The 17,459-nt window shown below is 41.9% G+C and overlaps 1 protein-coding gene across 5 annotated transcripts; it reads right to left on the bottom strand.

Moving 5' to 3' along the window:
* Positions 1 to 1,309: 1,309 nt before the first annotated feature.
* Positions 1,310 to 16,938, bottom strand: Piga (phosphatidylinositol glycan anchor biosynthesis class A). Of its 5 annotated transcripts, XM_050160647.1 has the most exons (7): positions 16,827 to 16,874; positions 15,186 to 15,326; positions 12,628 to 13,407; positions 7,924 to 8,056; positions 6,912 to 7,044; positions 6,560 to 6,766; positions 1,310 to 3,555 (listed from the first exon to the last, which is right to left on the bottom strand). In XM_050160647.1, exons 3-7 carry the CDS (start codon positions 13,343 to 13,345, stop codon positions 3,289 to 3,291), a joined length of 1,458 nt encoding a protein of 485 aa, XP_050016604.1. In that variant the 5' UTR covers positions 13,346 to 13,407; positions 15,186 to 15,326; positions 16,827 to 16,874; the 3' UTR covers positions 1,310 to 3,288. The 5 variants fall into 5 exon arrangements, with proteins under 5 accessions (XP_050016604.1, XP_050016605.1, XP_050016609.1 ...); XM_050160648.1 differs by lacking the exon at positions 15,186 to 15,326 and having other exon boundaries at positions 16,827 to 16,938; XM_050160652.1 differs by lacking the exons at positions 15,186 to 15,326; positions 16,827 to 16,874 and adding an exon at positions 10,957 to 11,034 and having other exon boundaries at positions 13,005 to 13,036.
* Between the last annotated feature and the right edge of the window lie 521 nt (positions 16,939 to 17,459).

Here is a 17,459-nt window from a genome sequence, read left to right as displayed (position 1 = left end):
CAGTTCTGGACTAGGCTGGTAGAGACCCTCTTCCTCTTGGATGCTGGTATAAAAGGCATGTACCACCATGCCCAGCTTAAGGTCTGCAAATCTTTTTAAAGGCATCTTCTGGGGGACAAGACTTACCTTCCACCTCCCAGCTGTATTTATCAAAGAATCCATAACATAATAAAATATTTTACTCTCGTTTTTTTTTAAATGGGGATGCTTATGGAATGACACTAGACATTGTCAACCTCTACACATACATGCACACAAAGATTCACTTGCACATGCGCACCCCCAATCCAGCCACAGGATAATCTCATTTTAGATCAAGCCACCTTGGAGCCAGAGAGATGGCTCAAGAGTTAAGAGCACTGGCTGCTCTTACAGAGAACCTTGGTGTGGGAAGTCCTTCTGTATATGCTTTGTTTTTATTGGTTAATGAATAAAGAATCTGCCTTGGCCGGAGATATGGCAGCATAGAGCTGGTGGGGAGGGAACTAAACTGAATGCTGGGAGAAAGAAGGTGGAGTCAAGAGAAGCCATATAGACCAGCCAGAGACAGACACCTGACAAAACCTTGCTGGTAAGCCACAGCCATGAGGCGCTACACAGATTAATAGAAATGAGTTAAATTAAGATATAAGAGCTAGCCAATAAGAATCTAGAGCTAATAGGCCAAGCAGTGGTTTAATTCATACAGGTTCTATGTGGTTATTTTGGGGCTCATAACCATTTACAACTCCAGTTCCAGGAGATCAAACACCTTCTTCTGGCCTCCATGGGCACCATATATGTAAATGTTGCACAGACATACATACAGACAAAACACACACACATAAACACAAATTTTAAAATTAAAAAAAAACTTTAAAAGATCAAGCCACCTTCCTTTGTGAGACAGATCTAAGCATAAATGAAAATAATTGCTTACCACTACTTATCGTTGGGGAACAATAAGCTCTTTTAAATAAAGTCAAATTCAAATTTCTCTTAAAACAGCTGGCAACATACAAAGTATAATTACGTAGTTCACACACAATAGTGTGTGGATGTATTCATTTGCCTTCTGTGATAACTGACAGTGAAAAACAAGGGCTTATTGGAATCAGGAAACAAAGGTACAATTGAACTTGCTATTTCAAGAATACAAAAGAGCACATATTCTAGAAATAAAAGATGACAGAGTGGTACATCAGACAAAGGACACTTCCTGTTTTACTAAGAGACCAAGCAACACATTAGCTCTACTTAGAAAACGGGAGGAGAGGGTGTTCCATAAATAACATCCTGGTCGCAAAATAAGACAAGCTGAGAAAACTACTAAAAGATCATTCTTGTCTTTATTACTGGATATGAGCATGTTTTAATAGATGGGGTTCATGTATGTGACTGCAACATCAAAATAATACAGCGTCTTTTCAACAAATTCCTCATCCACGTTAATTTCCTTGTTCAATAATTCTGAGTAGCAGTGTGGAACAGGGTTTCCACGCTGAGTAGTGCAACACTGATCATTACAATTAATGTGTCCAGGAAGCCTGAAAGTCATTTTGGGCAGACAAATAAGTTTATTTCCACTTGTTCAAAAAAAAAAAAAGGAAAACAATTTTAACTCATAAATTACATATTTACGTACAAGAACAAATTAATTTTCAATTCTATTTTTATCTTAAATAAAGAACAATCAAAGCATTCAATGATAATTTTGGCAAAAACTAGAAGCAAACATAAAAGAAGAAATAGTAGTATAGAATAAATAAAGCCAAGCGGTAACATGTCTCAGGCTACCATGAATACTGGCCCTGTTTACTCTCTGTACACTTGTCTCAATGCATCGTAATTTGAGTACGACTCAACAGTTTGGACCAGGTCATTTATCTCCAATAAAAGAAGCCCTGCCCTAACTTCCGCATTTTAAAAAGTACTCTCTAGCATTTGTGTTTTCATATAAACAAAACACAAATATATCTCTTTTATATTCATGGCAACCAGGAAATAGGCATGTTAAGATACTCTTTAAAAAGGTTTACAAATGTCATTAAAAAAATCCTGTACAGAATCACAATACTGACAGAATTGAATGCCCACAAGCGCCTTGCTGCTTTTTATATCATCCTTTTCCCACAAAAACCCATGCAAAAGGCTTAATAATACATATCATAGGTAATTTGGGAGGCAACAACCCATGGCTCTAGATGGCGTGACTATGACTGAGAAATTCCACCCACAAAGGGACTGTGTTCTCTGATACCTTGCAGACTTGATACTCTATAAATAAACCATTCTGGAGGAAAACCTCTCTGTACCCTGGCAACACTTATCAGAAATCAGTTAGGCCATAGCGACAGGGAGGGACTTCTATACAGAAGACAGGATAGCAGCTGGTTTTGAGATGGTATACCTCTTCTGTTCTGCTCAGAAACCACAAAGGTGTTTCCGGGGACTTAACTGGGCACTACAAAAGCAGAGGATGGGCCTGTACTAGGGTCAACAGTGGTATCGGTCCGTAGAACTTAAAAATCAACATTTCTTCACATGCACACACATACATACACACATGCACAAATACACACACAGGCACGCACGCATGCACGCACTCACGCACGCACGCAGATAAGGGCTCTTCCTAAGAGAATGCATAAAACCGGTTCAGAGAGGTACTTGGAGCACACCAGTGATGATCTCCTGACGTTCAGTAGCTTGAGCATTTGGCATGTTTGCTGTTTCACCAGTTCAGGTTCACTAGTCCTTAGTCTCAGCAAACAATCAGTGGTCTTGCTCAAGAAACCAGATTACGTGTAACCCTTGAGTGGACCCAGTAGGTGTCTAAGAACATGACATCAATGCTCAATGAAGGTTACATGAACTGGACTGAAAACCGTTCACACAACTGTTGTACCTCCCTAAAGAAAGCTTGTAAACATCTGGTAAAGGTGAATGAATGGGATAATGTTTAAAACTGGCCAGAAAAGATCCAGAAACGTTTGGCCTTTCAGCACCCAAGGCTCCCAAAATATAATGTTAAAACATCTCTGCTAGAGGGATCTCAGTCATCTGAAAAACGTCAGGCCTGAGTGGTTAGACCATTCTCCCCCAAAATCTTAAGAAGTGCAAGGATTTTCCACACTCAGGAATTGCATAAGTGTTTACCTTTCTTCAGAAAACAAAAATAGTGAATGATACAGAGGTAGCATAATTTACTAAACCAACTCTGAAGCCCAAACACAAAAGAGCAAGGTAATGTTCAAATGCTAACAGGAGTATTGCAAGAGGCTAAGACTTGTGGACTTGGGCCTGCTTCTACCTGCTTTTGGACACCTTATCATTCTCATCTCCTTTCTTATCACAAGGACACTGATACATCCAGGCTCCCTGTGGCCCAGTAGCATCTACCGCAACATCAATGATAGAGTCTGGAGTCATCCACTGCAGGAAAATGAGGAAGAGATAGCTGAACACCGCCAGCAAAGCAAAAATGTAGCCTGTCACTGGGCCACAATGAGAGATGAGCCTGTTCAATCTCTTGTGCATTGGCAACACAGTTTCCTTGGACACACGCTCGTACACCTAGAAGAGAGAAGGTGACAATGAGCACTCTGAGCCACCACATGCTTGTAACAAAGGGTGATCCATGAGCCACAATGACCAGGAGCATCTGGCAAACACATGTTGACAGAATCACCCATGTTTGCTGTCACTTTGCACTGTGCTTACACTGACTTAATTCTGGGCTAAACACCGAGTAACACAGAGTGCCAGTCAGCTGACTCCAGAATACCACAAATCCTATAAGGTCAGAAGAAGGTTCCAGCAGGCAAGCATACTGTTGAGTTGGGCCAATGCCTCAACAGGGTGAAGAAAGCGCTCACTAACGCCTAGCAGGCGGCACACACAATCACAGAACTGTACTGAGGATGGATGGAGACACTACAGAGAAAGGGCTTCTACACTGCAAGTAAAGCAGGGAAGAGACAGGGTAGATGCTGAGCGGCAGAGTCAGTAAAAACAACGCTAAGGAGAACCAAGAGGACTGTGCTAAGAACTGGGGGTTGGTGCTTGCTCTGTAAAACGCTGCTCATCCCACATCCTGAAAACCTTAGGCCTGCAAACTTGTCTCCCTGGAAACTGGAGAAAGTCACAATGGGTGGCCTTTGAAGGCATGAGGCCTGTTAGTCTAGCTCTTCTACCCCGGGGACAATTTAAATACAAACACTTTAATCAGAATGATGTTGAGAGACTGAGGCCAATGGATTGTAACTAAAAAATAAAAGTAAAAATGTTCCTTATTAGCAGGAACTCTAACTTCTTTTGGAGACAGGGTTTCGTGCAGCACAGACTGGCCTCAAATTCCGTGGGTAGCTGAGGATAGTCCTGAAGCTCTCGTTTTGTTACTACCTCCAGAATGCTGGGCTCTGAGGTGTCTACTACCATGCCCAACTTTCCAAGTTACTTTTCAATCAGTGTTCTAAGCAACCCAGTCAAATTAAAAGGAGTCGAAAAGGATCAAAATGTCTGTGAGGTAAAAGACAGAATAACTTTTTTGTCCATCTTCACTTGAGGTCAATTCATTTATTATCCTAAGTAATAAACAATTTACGACTATGAAGAGAACATAACTATTTTAAATAAGGATTTACTTTTTTCTGTTTATCTGTCTTTTTGAGATAGTATAGCACAGAACTATCCTGGAACTCACTGTTCCGCCCAGGTTGGCCTGAACTCATGGTCATCTTCCTGCCTTGGACTCCCAAGTGTAAATCACCATGCCGGACTGGATTTTTTCTTTTTCTTTTTTGCCCCCTTTTCTTTTTTTATGAATATTTTTGTAGCACAAATTAGCAGAACTATAAAAGAAAAACATATAAGATGCTTTACTATTATCTCAAAGCAAAACCATAAGAAAAAAATACCATTACAAAAATGCTGGTTAGCACCTTTAACACTGGCTGATAAATCACCATTGCAATTCTTCCCGGAGTTGGCTTACTCAGCTCAGACTTTGGAGGTTTGCATGATGACAAAGTCAAATCACAATTTACAGAGCTATGATTTCAAATCAGGGTGGAGTCAAGATCACCAAAAAAACCTGTCTGGCCAACGAGTCCTGCCAACCATAATCCAAACTGCATTTCTGTTCCACAAGGAACAAGTCAGAATTTAAGGCGTGGTTGGGGCGGTAAGCGGACGCAAGAATGAGTAAGCAGTCTGACGAGGCTGTCCACATGATTCTGATATGCACCCCCGTGGGCACCTGGCACTCAGTCCAACTTCCAGGAAAAAGGGCACTTATTTCCCTAAGTTGATATACCTCTTCAGTCAAAGTTCTGTCTGCACCTTTTATATCAATGAAACATAGAGTATATGTCTACTTTTAGAGATAGATCTCATAAACGAGAACTTGTATCTCAAACCAAGAAAGATTTTCCAGGCTGCTCCCTGTATTTAACACCCAAAGCATAAATCCCCGACTCTATGGGAAAGGGGAGGCGGCGATGGGGAAGAGACAAAAATCTTTAATTAATTAATAAAGAAATAAATAAATTTAAAAAAAAGAATCTCAAAATAAATAAATAAATAAATAAATCCCCGACTCTAAACTACAACCCTCACCATGCTCCTCAACTCTCTTTCTAGTACAGGATTTACTGGTTTGCTTTTTCTTTCTTTTCTTTTCTTTTCCTTCAAGAAAGGGTTTCTCTGTGTAGTCTTGGCTTTCCTAGATCTAGCTCTGTAGATCAGACTGGCCTCACACTCACAGAGATTCACCTGCCTAAGTCTCCCAAGTACTGGGACTGGGGACATGCACCACCACCGCCCGCCTGGTACAGGATCTCTACATACGAAGAAAGCAAGTTGTTTTCCTCAGCTTGGCAAGCGGTAACATGAGGAATGAGGCAGAAATAGACACAAGGGAGACCTAACAGATGACACTGAGCAGAATAAATACCACAGCATTTCCCACAATTGTCCTTTTGAAGGATCTGTCAATCCGGCATGTGTCTTTTTAGAAAGTCCCTGTGGCTCTTTTCTTATTGGTGACTATTTGTCCTTAATTTCACATATATTTTGAATTCTAATATAGTGTCAATAGATCTAAAGTTATGACACTCCTTTGTGACCTCGGCGTATCAGTCATCAGGAGAAGAATTCCAAGAGCTCTGGGAAGTATTCTGACTCGACATTCATAATTTAGAGCAGACCCTGCTATCACCTACCCATTTGCTAGCAATAGGCCCTACGCGCTGCAGAATTAGAAACAGCCCCAACACAAAGATGCCACTTCTCTTTTTGCTTCTGACTGCTGGAACTTCTAGAAACTTTTGTGACTTCTTTAGGGGGTTTAATGAGACTGACTGTGTTGTTGCTATTGTCAGAGGCCGGGGCAGTGATTTCTGTAGAAAACCAGCCAAGCGTGTGCACCAAAGCTGATGCAGAAATAATTACTTCTTTCCTTTTGGAAGGGCTCATGCCCTTAACCCAAAACTCAAGGGGCAAGCCTGTTCACGAGAGAAAGCAAAGGTGCATGCAAACACGGAGGAACTCGCAAATCTTTTACCGACACGTGACCCACCTTCTCAGTTCGCTCTGCCACATTCCTCCAGGTGTAGAAAGCCTTTACCACATTGTGGATATTTTCTGGAGTTGGCAACGTTCCCGACTTCACTTGGAAAATAGCTTTTTCCAGGCCTTCACACAGAGATTTTACTGAAGGCTCACATAAAATAATAAGGTTTTCCGGAAGGACTTCAGGAATGCCACCAACCTTCGTGCTGACAACCTTAAAAAGACCAGAGAGGGCACGGGATGCGCTGGGATCATTTCTCAGGAAAAGCGAAAGATCAAGCAAAACGATATTAATTTGGCATGTACTGCAAATACCGAATCCCACGAATCCCACAAGAGAAGCCCTTAGAATGGTTTACCTGCAGACCACAACTGGCGGCTTCCACAATTGCCATGCAGAATGCTTCAGTGAGGGAGGTGTTAAGAAAAATATGTCCTTGAACTAAGACATTTCTAACTTCCTTGTGTTCTAAAGCGCCCAAAAGTTGCACCCTAATTTTTGTAATGAGAGGAAGAAAAAGAAAGGTGTAAAAAAAATTAAAAAGTCATGACACAAAAGAAATTTACTTTCTAAGCCAAGCTTGTCATTTGTATTACTCTTATTGATACACTAATGCTTCCTACCTCAAAAGATATGGCCAAACCCCAACATAATAGAAACAACTCTAGCAACCTGTTGGGTTACAGCTCATACAATGCAATTTCATCTTTTCCAAAACTAGTTTGTGTTTAATGAATATTATGTTAATTTTTTTAAGACAGGGTCTTACTATGTAGGTCTGGATGTCCTGGAACTCACTCCACAGACCAGGCTAGTCAAACTCACAGAGATCTGCCTGCCTCTGCCTCTTCCACCCAAGTACTGGGATTAAAGGCATGAACCACTACACCTAGCTAATGAACAAATTAATAACATAATCATAATTAAATGTTAAAAAGTGTCATTTCTAAGTGGGGAAAAACCTTTTAAAAATCAGCACTTCATATAACATGCATTGTGTGTTAAAGAAATTATGGAGGAAAAGATATGTTCGAACTTGTATGTATACAGCAATTTACATGACTAGATCATGACACGTAAATCATAACTTAAGATGGCTTGGAAACCTGCAACCATTTCCAGCCAAGGTTCTCCCCCCAACCCCGTGCCTCCAACACCTGAACCCAACTCAATATTCAGCTAACAGACAAAAGCTGTGTATTCTGTAAGCTTTCTTATTTGGTAGAAATTCACACAAGAAACCAACATGCCTTCTATTTGCATGCCCCTTCTAAAGAGAAGTAGGAGCACAGCTAAGTCAGGCATGTGGTCAAAAGCAAACATGAACAACTATCATTTCCACACCGCAATGCCTTGGAAACTGTTAATACCTGTCATGTAGTTGGTATCTTTCCCGCACTTCTTCCAAAATGATTCTCTTTGGCCCCTCTCCTCCAATTAGGAAATTTAATTCTTGGTATTTCTGACAGAGTTCAGGGATTATACCACTAAGCAAATCAGTCCCTGAAATCATAAAGTTAAATATCGGAAATATTAATATTTAACACTTAAAAAAAAAAACTCACCAGAGTCCCTGAGAATCTACTCGTCTTAAGAATCAACTATAGCTAGCCTCCTTAAAATAGACATACCAAGCCTCTTAACCCCTTCCCAGAAGCGGGGAGTCGTCAACCAACTGCCATTGGTTCCCAAGAGTTACAACACCCGAAGATACAGGTACGGACATGCATTGGTACTGCTACATACCCAAATCATGAGCAATCCTGTTTCACCTTTGTAGTCTTTAAGACATTCACTTGTGCTAGCTTTCTCCAGAGCACACAGCTGACTAGAAATCTAGGTCTGGCTCCAGCTTTAGTTTTTAAAACCCGTCCACCCTATCATCATGCCCTAGTAGATGCAGAAGCATATCTCTAAAGTCCAAAGTCTCCAGCTATAAAAATCAACAGGTCTATGACTCCACCCCTTGCAGCAGGAAAGGGCTAAGCAATCACCTTAGCTACTGCTTTCACTGTGTTCAGACTTGCAGTTTATACAGGGAATCTCAGAATGAACGCCTGTGAATGCAGGTGGCAGGACCTCGGCTGTAAGATCATTATAGTTCAGAAACCTAAGGCTATAGCTTCCTTTTGTTTTCAAAAAAGAAATGGTTTGGGCTGGAGAGATGGCTCAGCGGTTAAGAGCACTGCCTGCTCTTCCAAAGGTCCTGAGTTCAATTCCTAGCAACCACATGGTGGCTCACAACCATCTGTAATGAGATCTGGTGCCCTCTACTGGCCTGTAGACAGAATACTGTATACATAATAAATAAATAAATCTAAAAAAAAAAAAGAAATGGTTTTCATCTAATATGTAAGCATAATCTCAGGAGATATAAAGCAATAGAATAAGGCACAGCCTACTGGTATAAAGAGTAGCTAGCTAAAGCCATAGTAATGCTGACACTACTTGGGAACTTGGTTCATCGACAATTATCAACCATACGTTCAAAAGTAAACATGAAATAATCTATTGAGCCGAGTTTATTCAATTAAAAATGCATACACATAAATTTGCATATGCACACAAAGTCCATTTTTCCCATCAATCTTCCTCAAAATAGACAGACCAATTATAACGCATGATGGGAAAATACAGATTCGCATGGCTTTTCCTCTCTTTATAGATTACAAACCACACCTTCCTTCATATTGCATGAATTATGTGGATAATGAATCCCTATGGATTCTCATTCCGTGTTCTTTTGATCCAACTAAAAGGAACAATCAGATGGCGAGTGTGGTTTTCATCGCCCAGCCGTGTTACCCTGGCAAACACTCGGGTACTTCACCACTATACATACAGTCTCACTTTGCACCCTCAGAATGGCCGTCCCCAGATTCATTAGCGATCCAAAGAAGTGAATTTCAAAAGACAAAGGAAATCCCTTTAGTCTTTACTTTGAGATACTGAACATATAGATAAAAAATATTCGTTCCACGTATCTGACTTCTTTGGGGACATTTTCTGCTCTAAGCTTCCACCTGACAAGATAAACCATAACAAAATCATTTCTCCCACAGATTCTTTCCTTCATAAGAAATTTTGCTTTGGCTATTGTGAGGTTCTGAAGTTGCCCGTGTCTCTGGAAGCTGCTCAGAATTTAGCCACTTTGTGCAATCACCAATAGGTTTTTCAAAATGATTATGTACACCAAAAATCAACTGAGTTGTAGGGTTCCTGAATGATGAAAGCTTCCCATTAGCCAGCCTCGTTTCCAGTCTACACACATCAACTGAATTGCTGGAGAGCCAGGAAATGCCTTAGAACCACTTAACATTTAGCTTCCTACACTTTCTCCTTTTCCTGCCTTTGAAAGAAAATATTAAGTGCCCATTCTTCATACAGAAAAGAAGGGAGCAATCATCACAGCTGTAGACAATGGCGACGTTTACCGAACTGGCTATATTCACAATCTACTTCAAATGTACAGGGTCATTTAAACCTGATTTAAAAAAAAAAAAAAAAAAAAAAACAACCTTATACGCAACAGAGTCAGTCAGCATGATCAATGCTGTATTATAGTACTCCAGGAATAAAGCAGGTTTTCCCCTCCTCACTATAAAATAAACAACCAAACAGCAACAAGCTTACTCTGGCTAGATTCTAAGAGGACTCTAACACAAACCACAACACACAAAATGACCACCAGTCACCACATTCACACAAAATAGACCCAAAAAACCCCACTGATTCCAACTGACTTTAAAGCCCGGTCCAGCCATGTTTTAAGAACATTCAGATCTGATCCAGGATAACACTGGCCAGACTGAGGGCAAGGGCACAGGCAGACCTTGACTCAAGAGCTGGACGCATTTGTGATCTGTTGCTTACTTTGTAACCTTGGGTGAGTTACTTACCCTCTCTGAGAACTGTTTCTTTTTCTGTTACCCTACAGTTGTTGGGGCAAGTGGGATACTGTGCCATGCACAGGCTATCGACTGCAGAATACAAATGTTGTCTTTACCACTGCAGCAAGCAGCTGGAGGTGCCTGCACACACAGAGAACGGTGGGAAACCTTGACTAGATGGAAGAAGGCTCAGAAGCCAGCCTTTTCTCTACAAAAGCTGAGCAAGGAGAACATGGCTTTATCCTCTTAATCTTAGAAATCTGGTCCACTGAACATCTCCTAGGGAATTACAGTATTAGGAAGGAATGGATCATATTATAACTCTCACATGTGAGCTATGGACATGGCCTTTGCTCTTCACGTTACATTCTGCAGGCGCCTGGCCTATGGTGACAGTTCAGTATATCTGTTGAATTACTGAATTGAAAACAGGAACGACCATATTTTGACTCCATTCTTGCTAGTTCTGATGGTTAAACTACCACATTCATGAGATAAAGTAACATGTTTAACCTTTGTATGAGTAGCTGTGGAGATCTTCAATCACACGTACCATCATACTTTCTCATCTATCTCAGCAAGGTAAGCTATCTGATTAAAAAAAAAATTGGGGCAAAGTTTTAAAATTATAATATATACATCACCAGTATCCCACAAAGGGTACAGAATACAGAATTCCATTCACATCATCTTGATTAAACAGCAAGACATGATTTCCTTTATCCCAGAGAACGTAACTGAGTCCAAGTTTTCTAACTTAAGGGCGTTGTGCAGAAGTATGACAATCATCACCTATACTGACCACTGCCAGCTCCCAAATACACCGCTACTTGACAGAGCATAGCCTGTTGGTATTTCTCCACAGATTCATCTTGTGCCCATTTTCCTTATGACTATGTTGAATACTCTAAGTATCTATCACATAAGCTGACAAGTTTCTACAAAGGCTCAATAGTTTGAAAGAGCCAAATAAATAAATACCCGGAAAAAAAACAAAAAACAAAAAACAGTCCTTGTCAGATGAAAGGTGACCTAAACTGGAGAGTAAAACTGGAAAAAAAAAGATTTTAATCCAGCCCATGATTTCAAACATTTTAGTCCCCTCCTTTAAAGGGAACCCCGAGTAGCAATGATTGGTTCTGTGAAAGCACCAGGAAGCAGTGAGCTCATTCTCGAGTCCTAGAGCTCTCAAAGCTCCCTACAATTCAGCCTGTGCGAAAACGTTTCAAATTCAAATAGTTAAGGGGAGCATGTAGCACAAACCTTCAATGGTATTTCTGACTATTGGACAACTTTTCACATAGCACCAGGAGACCAGTTCCATGTTAATAAGCAGGTGGCTTCATATGTGTAATAAACACGATGCTACATGGAACCATTAGTGCCACAAAAATTGGAAAACCAGCAGCAAGAACACAATACTCCTGAGAGATAACATAAGTTGGAGGTGGAGGATAATCTAGGCAAAGATCTTTATAAGAGTTATCTCTGATCCATCACTAAGTTCCTGTTGTGACCCCAACAAAAAAAAAAGGGATGCAGAACTATGAAGTGACCTATCTTTGATCAGCAATGAGCCAGGTTCTGACCCTGGGCCACCTACTCCTTCATCACTTGACTGCTTATATCAATGCCTTGCAGATGACCAGATAAAATCAGCAAGCCTCAGGACAGCAGGTGCCCACAAGGCCTACTGATTTTGAATAACGCGTACAGCGGTACAAAAGACAAGAAGTTACCAATGAGAACCGTCATTAGGGCCATCTCTGAAGAAAACAGTCACAGATGTGCTACGTGAACTTTGAAAAACTGCAATTAAGAAACCATTACTTCTGCAATAAAAAAGCAAAGGCCACACAGCACATTCTGTTCGGACTACCCATGCAGGGCTCCTGAACGTTTACGAAGATCTGATCAGAGGACATCGTGTAAACGCTTTGGTCGCTGTTGTTCAGTGATCATTACAACATCAAAGGTTGGGGCAGCATTCGTAGCCACTCTATCCATTTCTCTTATTAGATGTATAAACTTGATATCCGGCCTTCCCTTGCAATAGTTACACGTCATTATAAAACCACCACACAATATAAAAAGGCAAGCAATCGTTATATACAAGTATCGAACAGTTTTCTACAAGGAATAAAAAAAAAGTCGTCAATGCAAATAGAGCTACAATTTCATTACCTTTTCTGTAAACAAGTCTGCTGACAACAACAATAGTTATTACACTATCATGCCTCCTAAATGGCTCTGGAGTGAAGTCAGTAGGGTCTACAGCGTTAGGAATGACGGACACTATTTCAGGATTCAGTGCTGCTCTTAGGACAGTGTTTTCCTTACTAGTATAAGAGACACAAATGATGTGGTTTGTGTCACAGAGAGACACAGTTAGAAGCTTGTTTGTGAGCACCGAGCTGACATCAGCAAATCCGAAAAGGGAATGGTCTGTGAAGACTGTCTGAAGCCCCATTGTCTTGGCGTGGAAGAGGGCATCATGGGCCATGGCAGAAAAAGAACTGTGGGAATGGATTATGGTAACTCTCTCCCGAACAAATATGTACCTGAGCAATGGCAGACTGTGAAAGAGAGTCGTGGCTGTAGATTGGTTGTACATGACTCTGAGAGGCAAGTAATAAACTTTGAGGCCATTGGTGAGGTAACGGATGCCCTTTCGATTTCCGTATGCATGGGTGACGATTATGACCTTGTGCCCCCTCTCGATGAGGCACTGAGAGAGCTGGTAAATGTGGCTTTCCACACCTCCCATGTTTGGGTAGAAAAAGTCAGACACCATGCATATATTGTGGGTGGAGGTCCTGTTGGTGGAAAGACTTCGAGGGCTAACCCGGGATGGCTTCACTGAGGGAGGCTGGCCATGCCCACCTCGTCTTCTATTGGCCATACTGACGTGGTTCAGGCATCAGTTCTCAAAACAAGCCAATTAAGAAATGTGTCTTCGGTCATCTGAAAGATAAAAACAGGACATCAGCTCAAAGGCACATCCCATTTTCTATTCCAAATCCTGTAAGAAATAGTTGTAATGTTAAGGCAATTTTTAAAGTTTTCCCCCTAAATTTATTCATTGGTCATTTACTTGTTTAGCATGGTGACAGGTTATATGGCAAAACTAGATCCTGCAATGTGTTAACTGAGTTAGGAAACTGGTCCTTTTCTGGTTTTTTTGAGACAGGGTTTCTCTGTGTAGCTTTGGTGCCTGTCTTGGAACTAGCTCTTGTAGACCAGGCTGGCCTCAAACTCACAGAGATCCACCTGCCTCTGCCTCCCAAGTGCTGGGACTAAAGTTGTGCGCCACCACCGCCTGGCTTGGAAACTGGTACACTTTAAATGTTAGGCCATAGTACTTAATGGTTTGCCACAGTAACAAACCAGTTCTTTCCAATAATTAAGCATATACCCATATGTTCCCCCTTTCCTCTTATCACTTTATCAGCGTCTACATATTAAGTCACTATACATCCAACACTACACAGAGTTTTCTATATGCTATATGTGTCTAGTTGACACACCTAAATGAAGCATCAATTCTATAATACAAATGCAAATTTTAAAGCTTAAAGAAGTTAGAGGGAACACAATATGGCAGGTTTTTCCATTAGTGATCCTCTCTACCCATATTTTCTTAAACCAGATTTTATCTATATAGCTCACACTGGCCTTGAATTCTAATATTCCTAGCCTCTGCCTCCTGAGGGCTGGGATTACCGGCATGCACCACCACACCCCAGAATGTCCCTTACATTTGGACTATTTAAGTCACAGGACATGGTACAAGTGACACACAAATCTTTGACCTCGGCATATAAAAGGTCTGATGGCTTTCACTTCTGTAGTTAGCACAGAAGTCACACAACTACTGGGCTAGAAGGACAAGGGGGAAGCCAGGCATGGTGGCGCACAACTTTAATCCCAGCACTCAGGAGGCAGAGGCACATGGATCTCTGTGAGTTCAGGGCCAGCCTGGTCTACAGAGTGAGTTCCAGGACAACCAGAGCTACACAGAGAAATCCTGTCTCGAAAACAACCAAAAAAAAAAAAAAANAAAAAAACAAAAAAAAAAAAAAAAAAAAAAAAAAAAAAAAAAAAAAAAAAAAAAAAAAAAAAAAAAAAAAAAAAAAAAAAAAAAAACTAAAACAAAAGGAGGACATGGGGGAGACAATAAAGAGAAAAAATGCTTCCAAGCTACATGGAGAGGAAGGGACCCAGCCATCTCTATGTCCTGACCTGTGCCTAATCTCTAGGCAGACTATTAGCTAAATGCAGCCACCCAAGCAACCCCTAAAAAGACTCATAAAAGTATCACTAGTTAAGACTAGGAGCAGGTTCCAGAATTATACAAAATAGCACAAAGACTGTTGCTTTCTAGCGTTACCTTTTGTTCTGGATTATTATGAGGCAGAAAAGGATACTAAAACAGGCTAGGTTCTGAACCTAATTATACTGGCACATTGTCTATTTTTATAAAAAATTTTTACAGGAACGTGGCTTGCTCATTCACTTATGTGAATGGCTACTTCTATGCTACAATGCAAAGTGGCTTTGAAAGAGATCATATGACCCATAGAGCCTAAAATATTTGCCATCTGGCTCCTCACAGAAAATGTCCCGATGGCTGCTGCGCAGTTCGGCTAGTGATCCAGTTCATCCATAGGGGTTCCGCTGGTTAGCTTTGTGGTTTCCACTAAAACACACCCGGGAGCTAGAGGTTTCTCTTCAAGTGTTACCTGGAACTCAGGCTGCAGACCATCCAGCTTCTCCTTCCTTAGTCAAGAATGCTGACACTCAAACTGCTCCCTTCTCTTTTCTGAGCCCCTTTTAGTTATGTAGGCCTTTCCTCCACGAGTGCCCTCCTTTCAGCGCAGACTCTGGAAAGACACACAGAACTGGGCATGGGCTATTTGTGTGGGCTCTTTCCTACCTCTTCTTTTTTTTAAGTTCTGGCTTTTCGAGACAGGGCTTCTCTATGTATCTCTGGCTGTCCTGGAACTTGCTCTGTAGACCAGGCTGGCCTCGAACTCAGAGATCTGCCTGCCTTTGCTTCCCAAGTGCTGGGATTAAAGGTGTGTGCCACCAACACCTGGCAGAAATGCTTCTTTTAGGAGTCTCCTAAAGCTACGCTGATATGAAACGCTCATTCAAAACGCAGTTCTATAGATGCTTACACTTTTAACGCTAAAGCCTTGGAGATCTAAGATGGCAAAAATCCTTATATTAGATCTATAAGGCTATAAGAACTCAATGGAGAATTACTGTCCTAAAAGCTGAGTTTCAGGTCTCACTTGAAAACTATTTGTGTTGATTTTCCCCAACAAACTCATCTATACTTCTAAATACTCTCGGAAACACAGAGTGGGGAGGCAAGGGAGGAGCATGGAGGTGGGAGGCAGAGGGTTAAAGGGCTCCAGAGCAGCTAAGCCTGGGCTATGTGGGGGTACTCTGCCATATAAAACTGGGAAAAGAAAAGAGAGAAGGTCGAACTTACAACCAATAAATAAATAATGAAAGCAAGAAAACATTAAGTTTGCAGAAAGAAAGGAAAGTCTCGTTAACACTTTTAAGTAGCCTAACGCTTCTACTGCGGTGTGTCACCTAAATCTGAATCTTTAGTTCAATTCAGCTTTAAGAAATGAATGATAAGGAAAACAGAGTAATAAATCAAGTGAAATTATCTGAAAGCCTGTCACCCACCTCCAATGTTCTGTTAGAAGTCTGCCCGCCAGCAGGCTATCCTAAAATCTTTATTGCGTAAAAGCTCAACATATTGCATACTCATTGAATCTTAGCTTCTATAGGTTAAGGGAGGCTGTAAAATCTGGTGAATTCTCACTCGAACGTTACAAGTTGAGCAGTCTGTCCAACGTAAATGACAAAGGCAAGAACACCTCAAAATTCTCGATCATGGCCAGGGAACTCGCTTATTAGCAGAAGCTCCTGAGGCGCCTTAGAGGGAGGATCGGACAGGGCTGAGGAATCAAGAGATCCGTACTTCAATCTAGTTCCAGGACAGCGCCCCCGCATGACTCCCTCGGAGGCAAGTTGGATGTACTAGAGCCAAAGCGGGGGTCAGCCCGGGTCCATCAGTCACCCCTCCGAGATCAGGCAAGGTCTGAGCAGACCCAAAGGGAGTCAAAAAGCGTCCTGAGGTTCCAGTTCCTTGCTCTACTAAACTCAGCGGAGGAACCGGCTCCAGTTCTGAATGAACCCTCAGCCCCACTCAACTCCGGAGACCCTCGGACCCGACTTCGGTGCCTCCGGCCGGGTGGGCTTCATCCCCTCCACAGCCTGCCACGCTCTTACAAGAACGGCACAAGCTCGTCCGAAAGCGCGGCAGAGCATTGTAAAGGACAGCCAAGACGCGCACTTACCCTCGAGTCCCATGGCCGCCTCTGTCCGGACCTCCCGCGGCTGTAAGCGGAATCCCGCCCCGCTGTTCCAAAGCACCAATCAGAAGCGTCCGCGACCCGAGCGCCGCGCCCCCTTGATAGCCAATCACATAGAAGTTCTGAATACACGTAGCAGAGAGACGCCCAGTCATTCCCAACTCTCCAGCGCCAGATCGTAGCGTCAGCGAGCGCTGGAGCACGTCTCCTAAGGGCTGCGGAAGGTCCCGGGCGGCGTACCCTAGTTGCCTAGTTACAGCGTCTCTTTTCAGGAAGCCCGGTCTCTCTCCGCCTCCTTCCGGTTAAAGAGACTTGCCAGAGGAAGGCTGGGGAAATCAGGGTCAGGGCGGTTTGTGATCAGTACCTTAGCCTACTCAATCACGCTGGTTCTTATCACTCTGCACTCTGACATGGTTGCTAGATGCAATAAATAAAAGTACACGGATACGAAAAAGAACCCACAGCAAGTCAAAAACAAAATTATGAACTTTGAATTTCAGATCTACTTTTCTATGAATGTCCCAAAGATTGAGGACATTCCTTTTAAAAGTTCTGATTTGAGATTTTTTTTTCGTAGAACGCTACAGTCCAGGCGGGAAGAAATCTTAAGTATAACCT

Source organism: Alexandromys fortis, unplaced genomic scaffold (genome assembly GCF_014885135.2).
Source record: "Alexandromys fortis isolate MF-2015 unplaced genomic scaffold, M_Fortis_MF-2015_v1.1 scaffold_120, whole genome shotgun sequence".
Classification (NCBI taxonomy): Eukaryota; Metazoa; Chordata; class Mammalia; order Rodentia; family Cricetidae; genus Alexandromys; species Alexandromys fortis.
The sequence above is the reverse complement of the archived record's forward strand: the minus strand, read 5'-3'. Positions and strand labels throughout refer to the sequence as shown.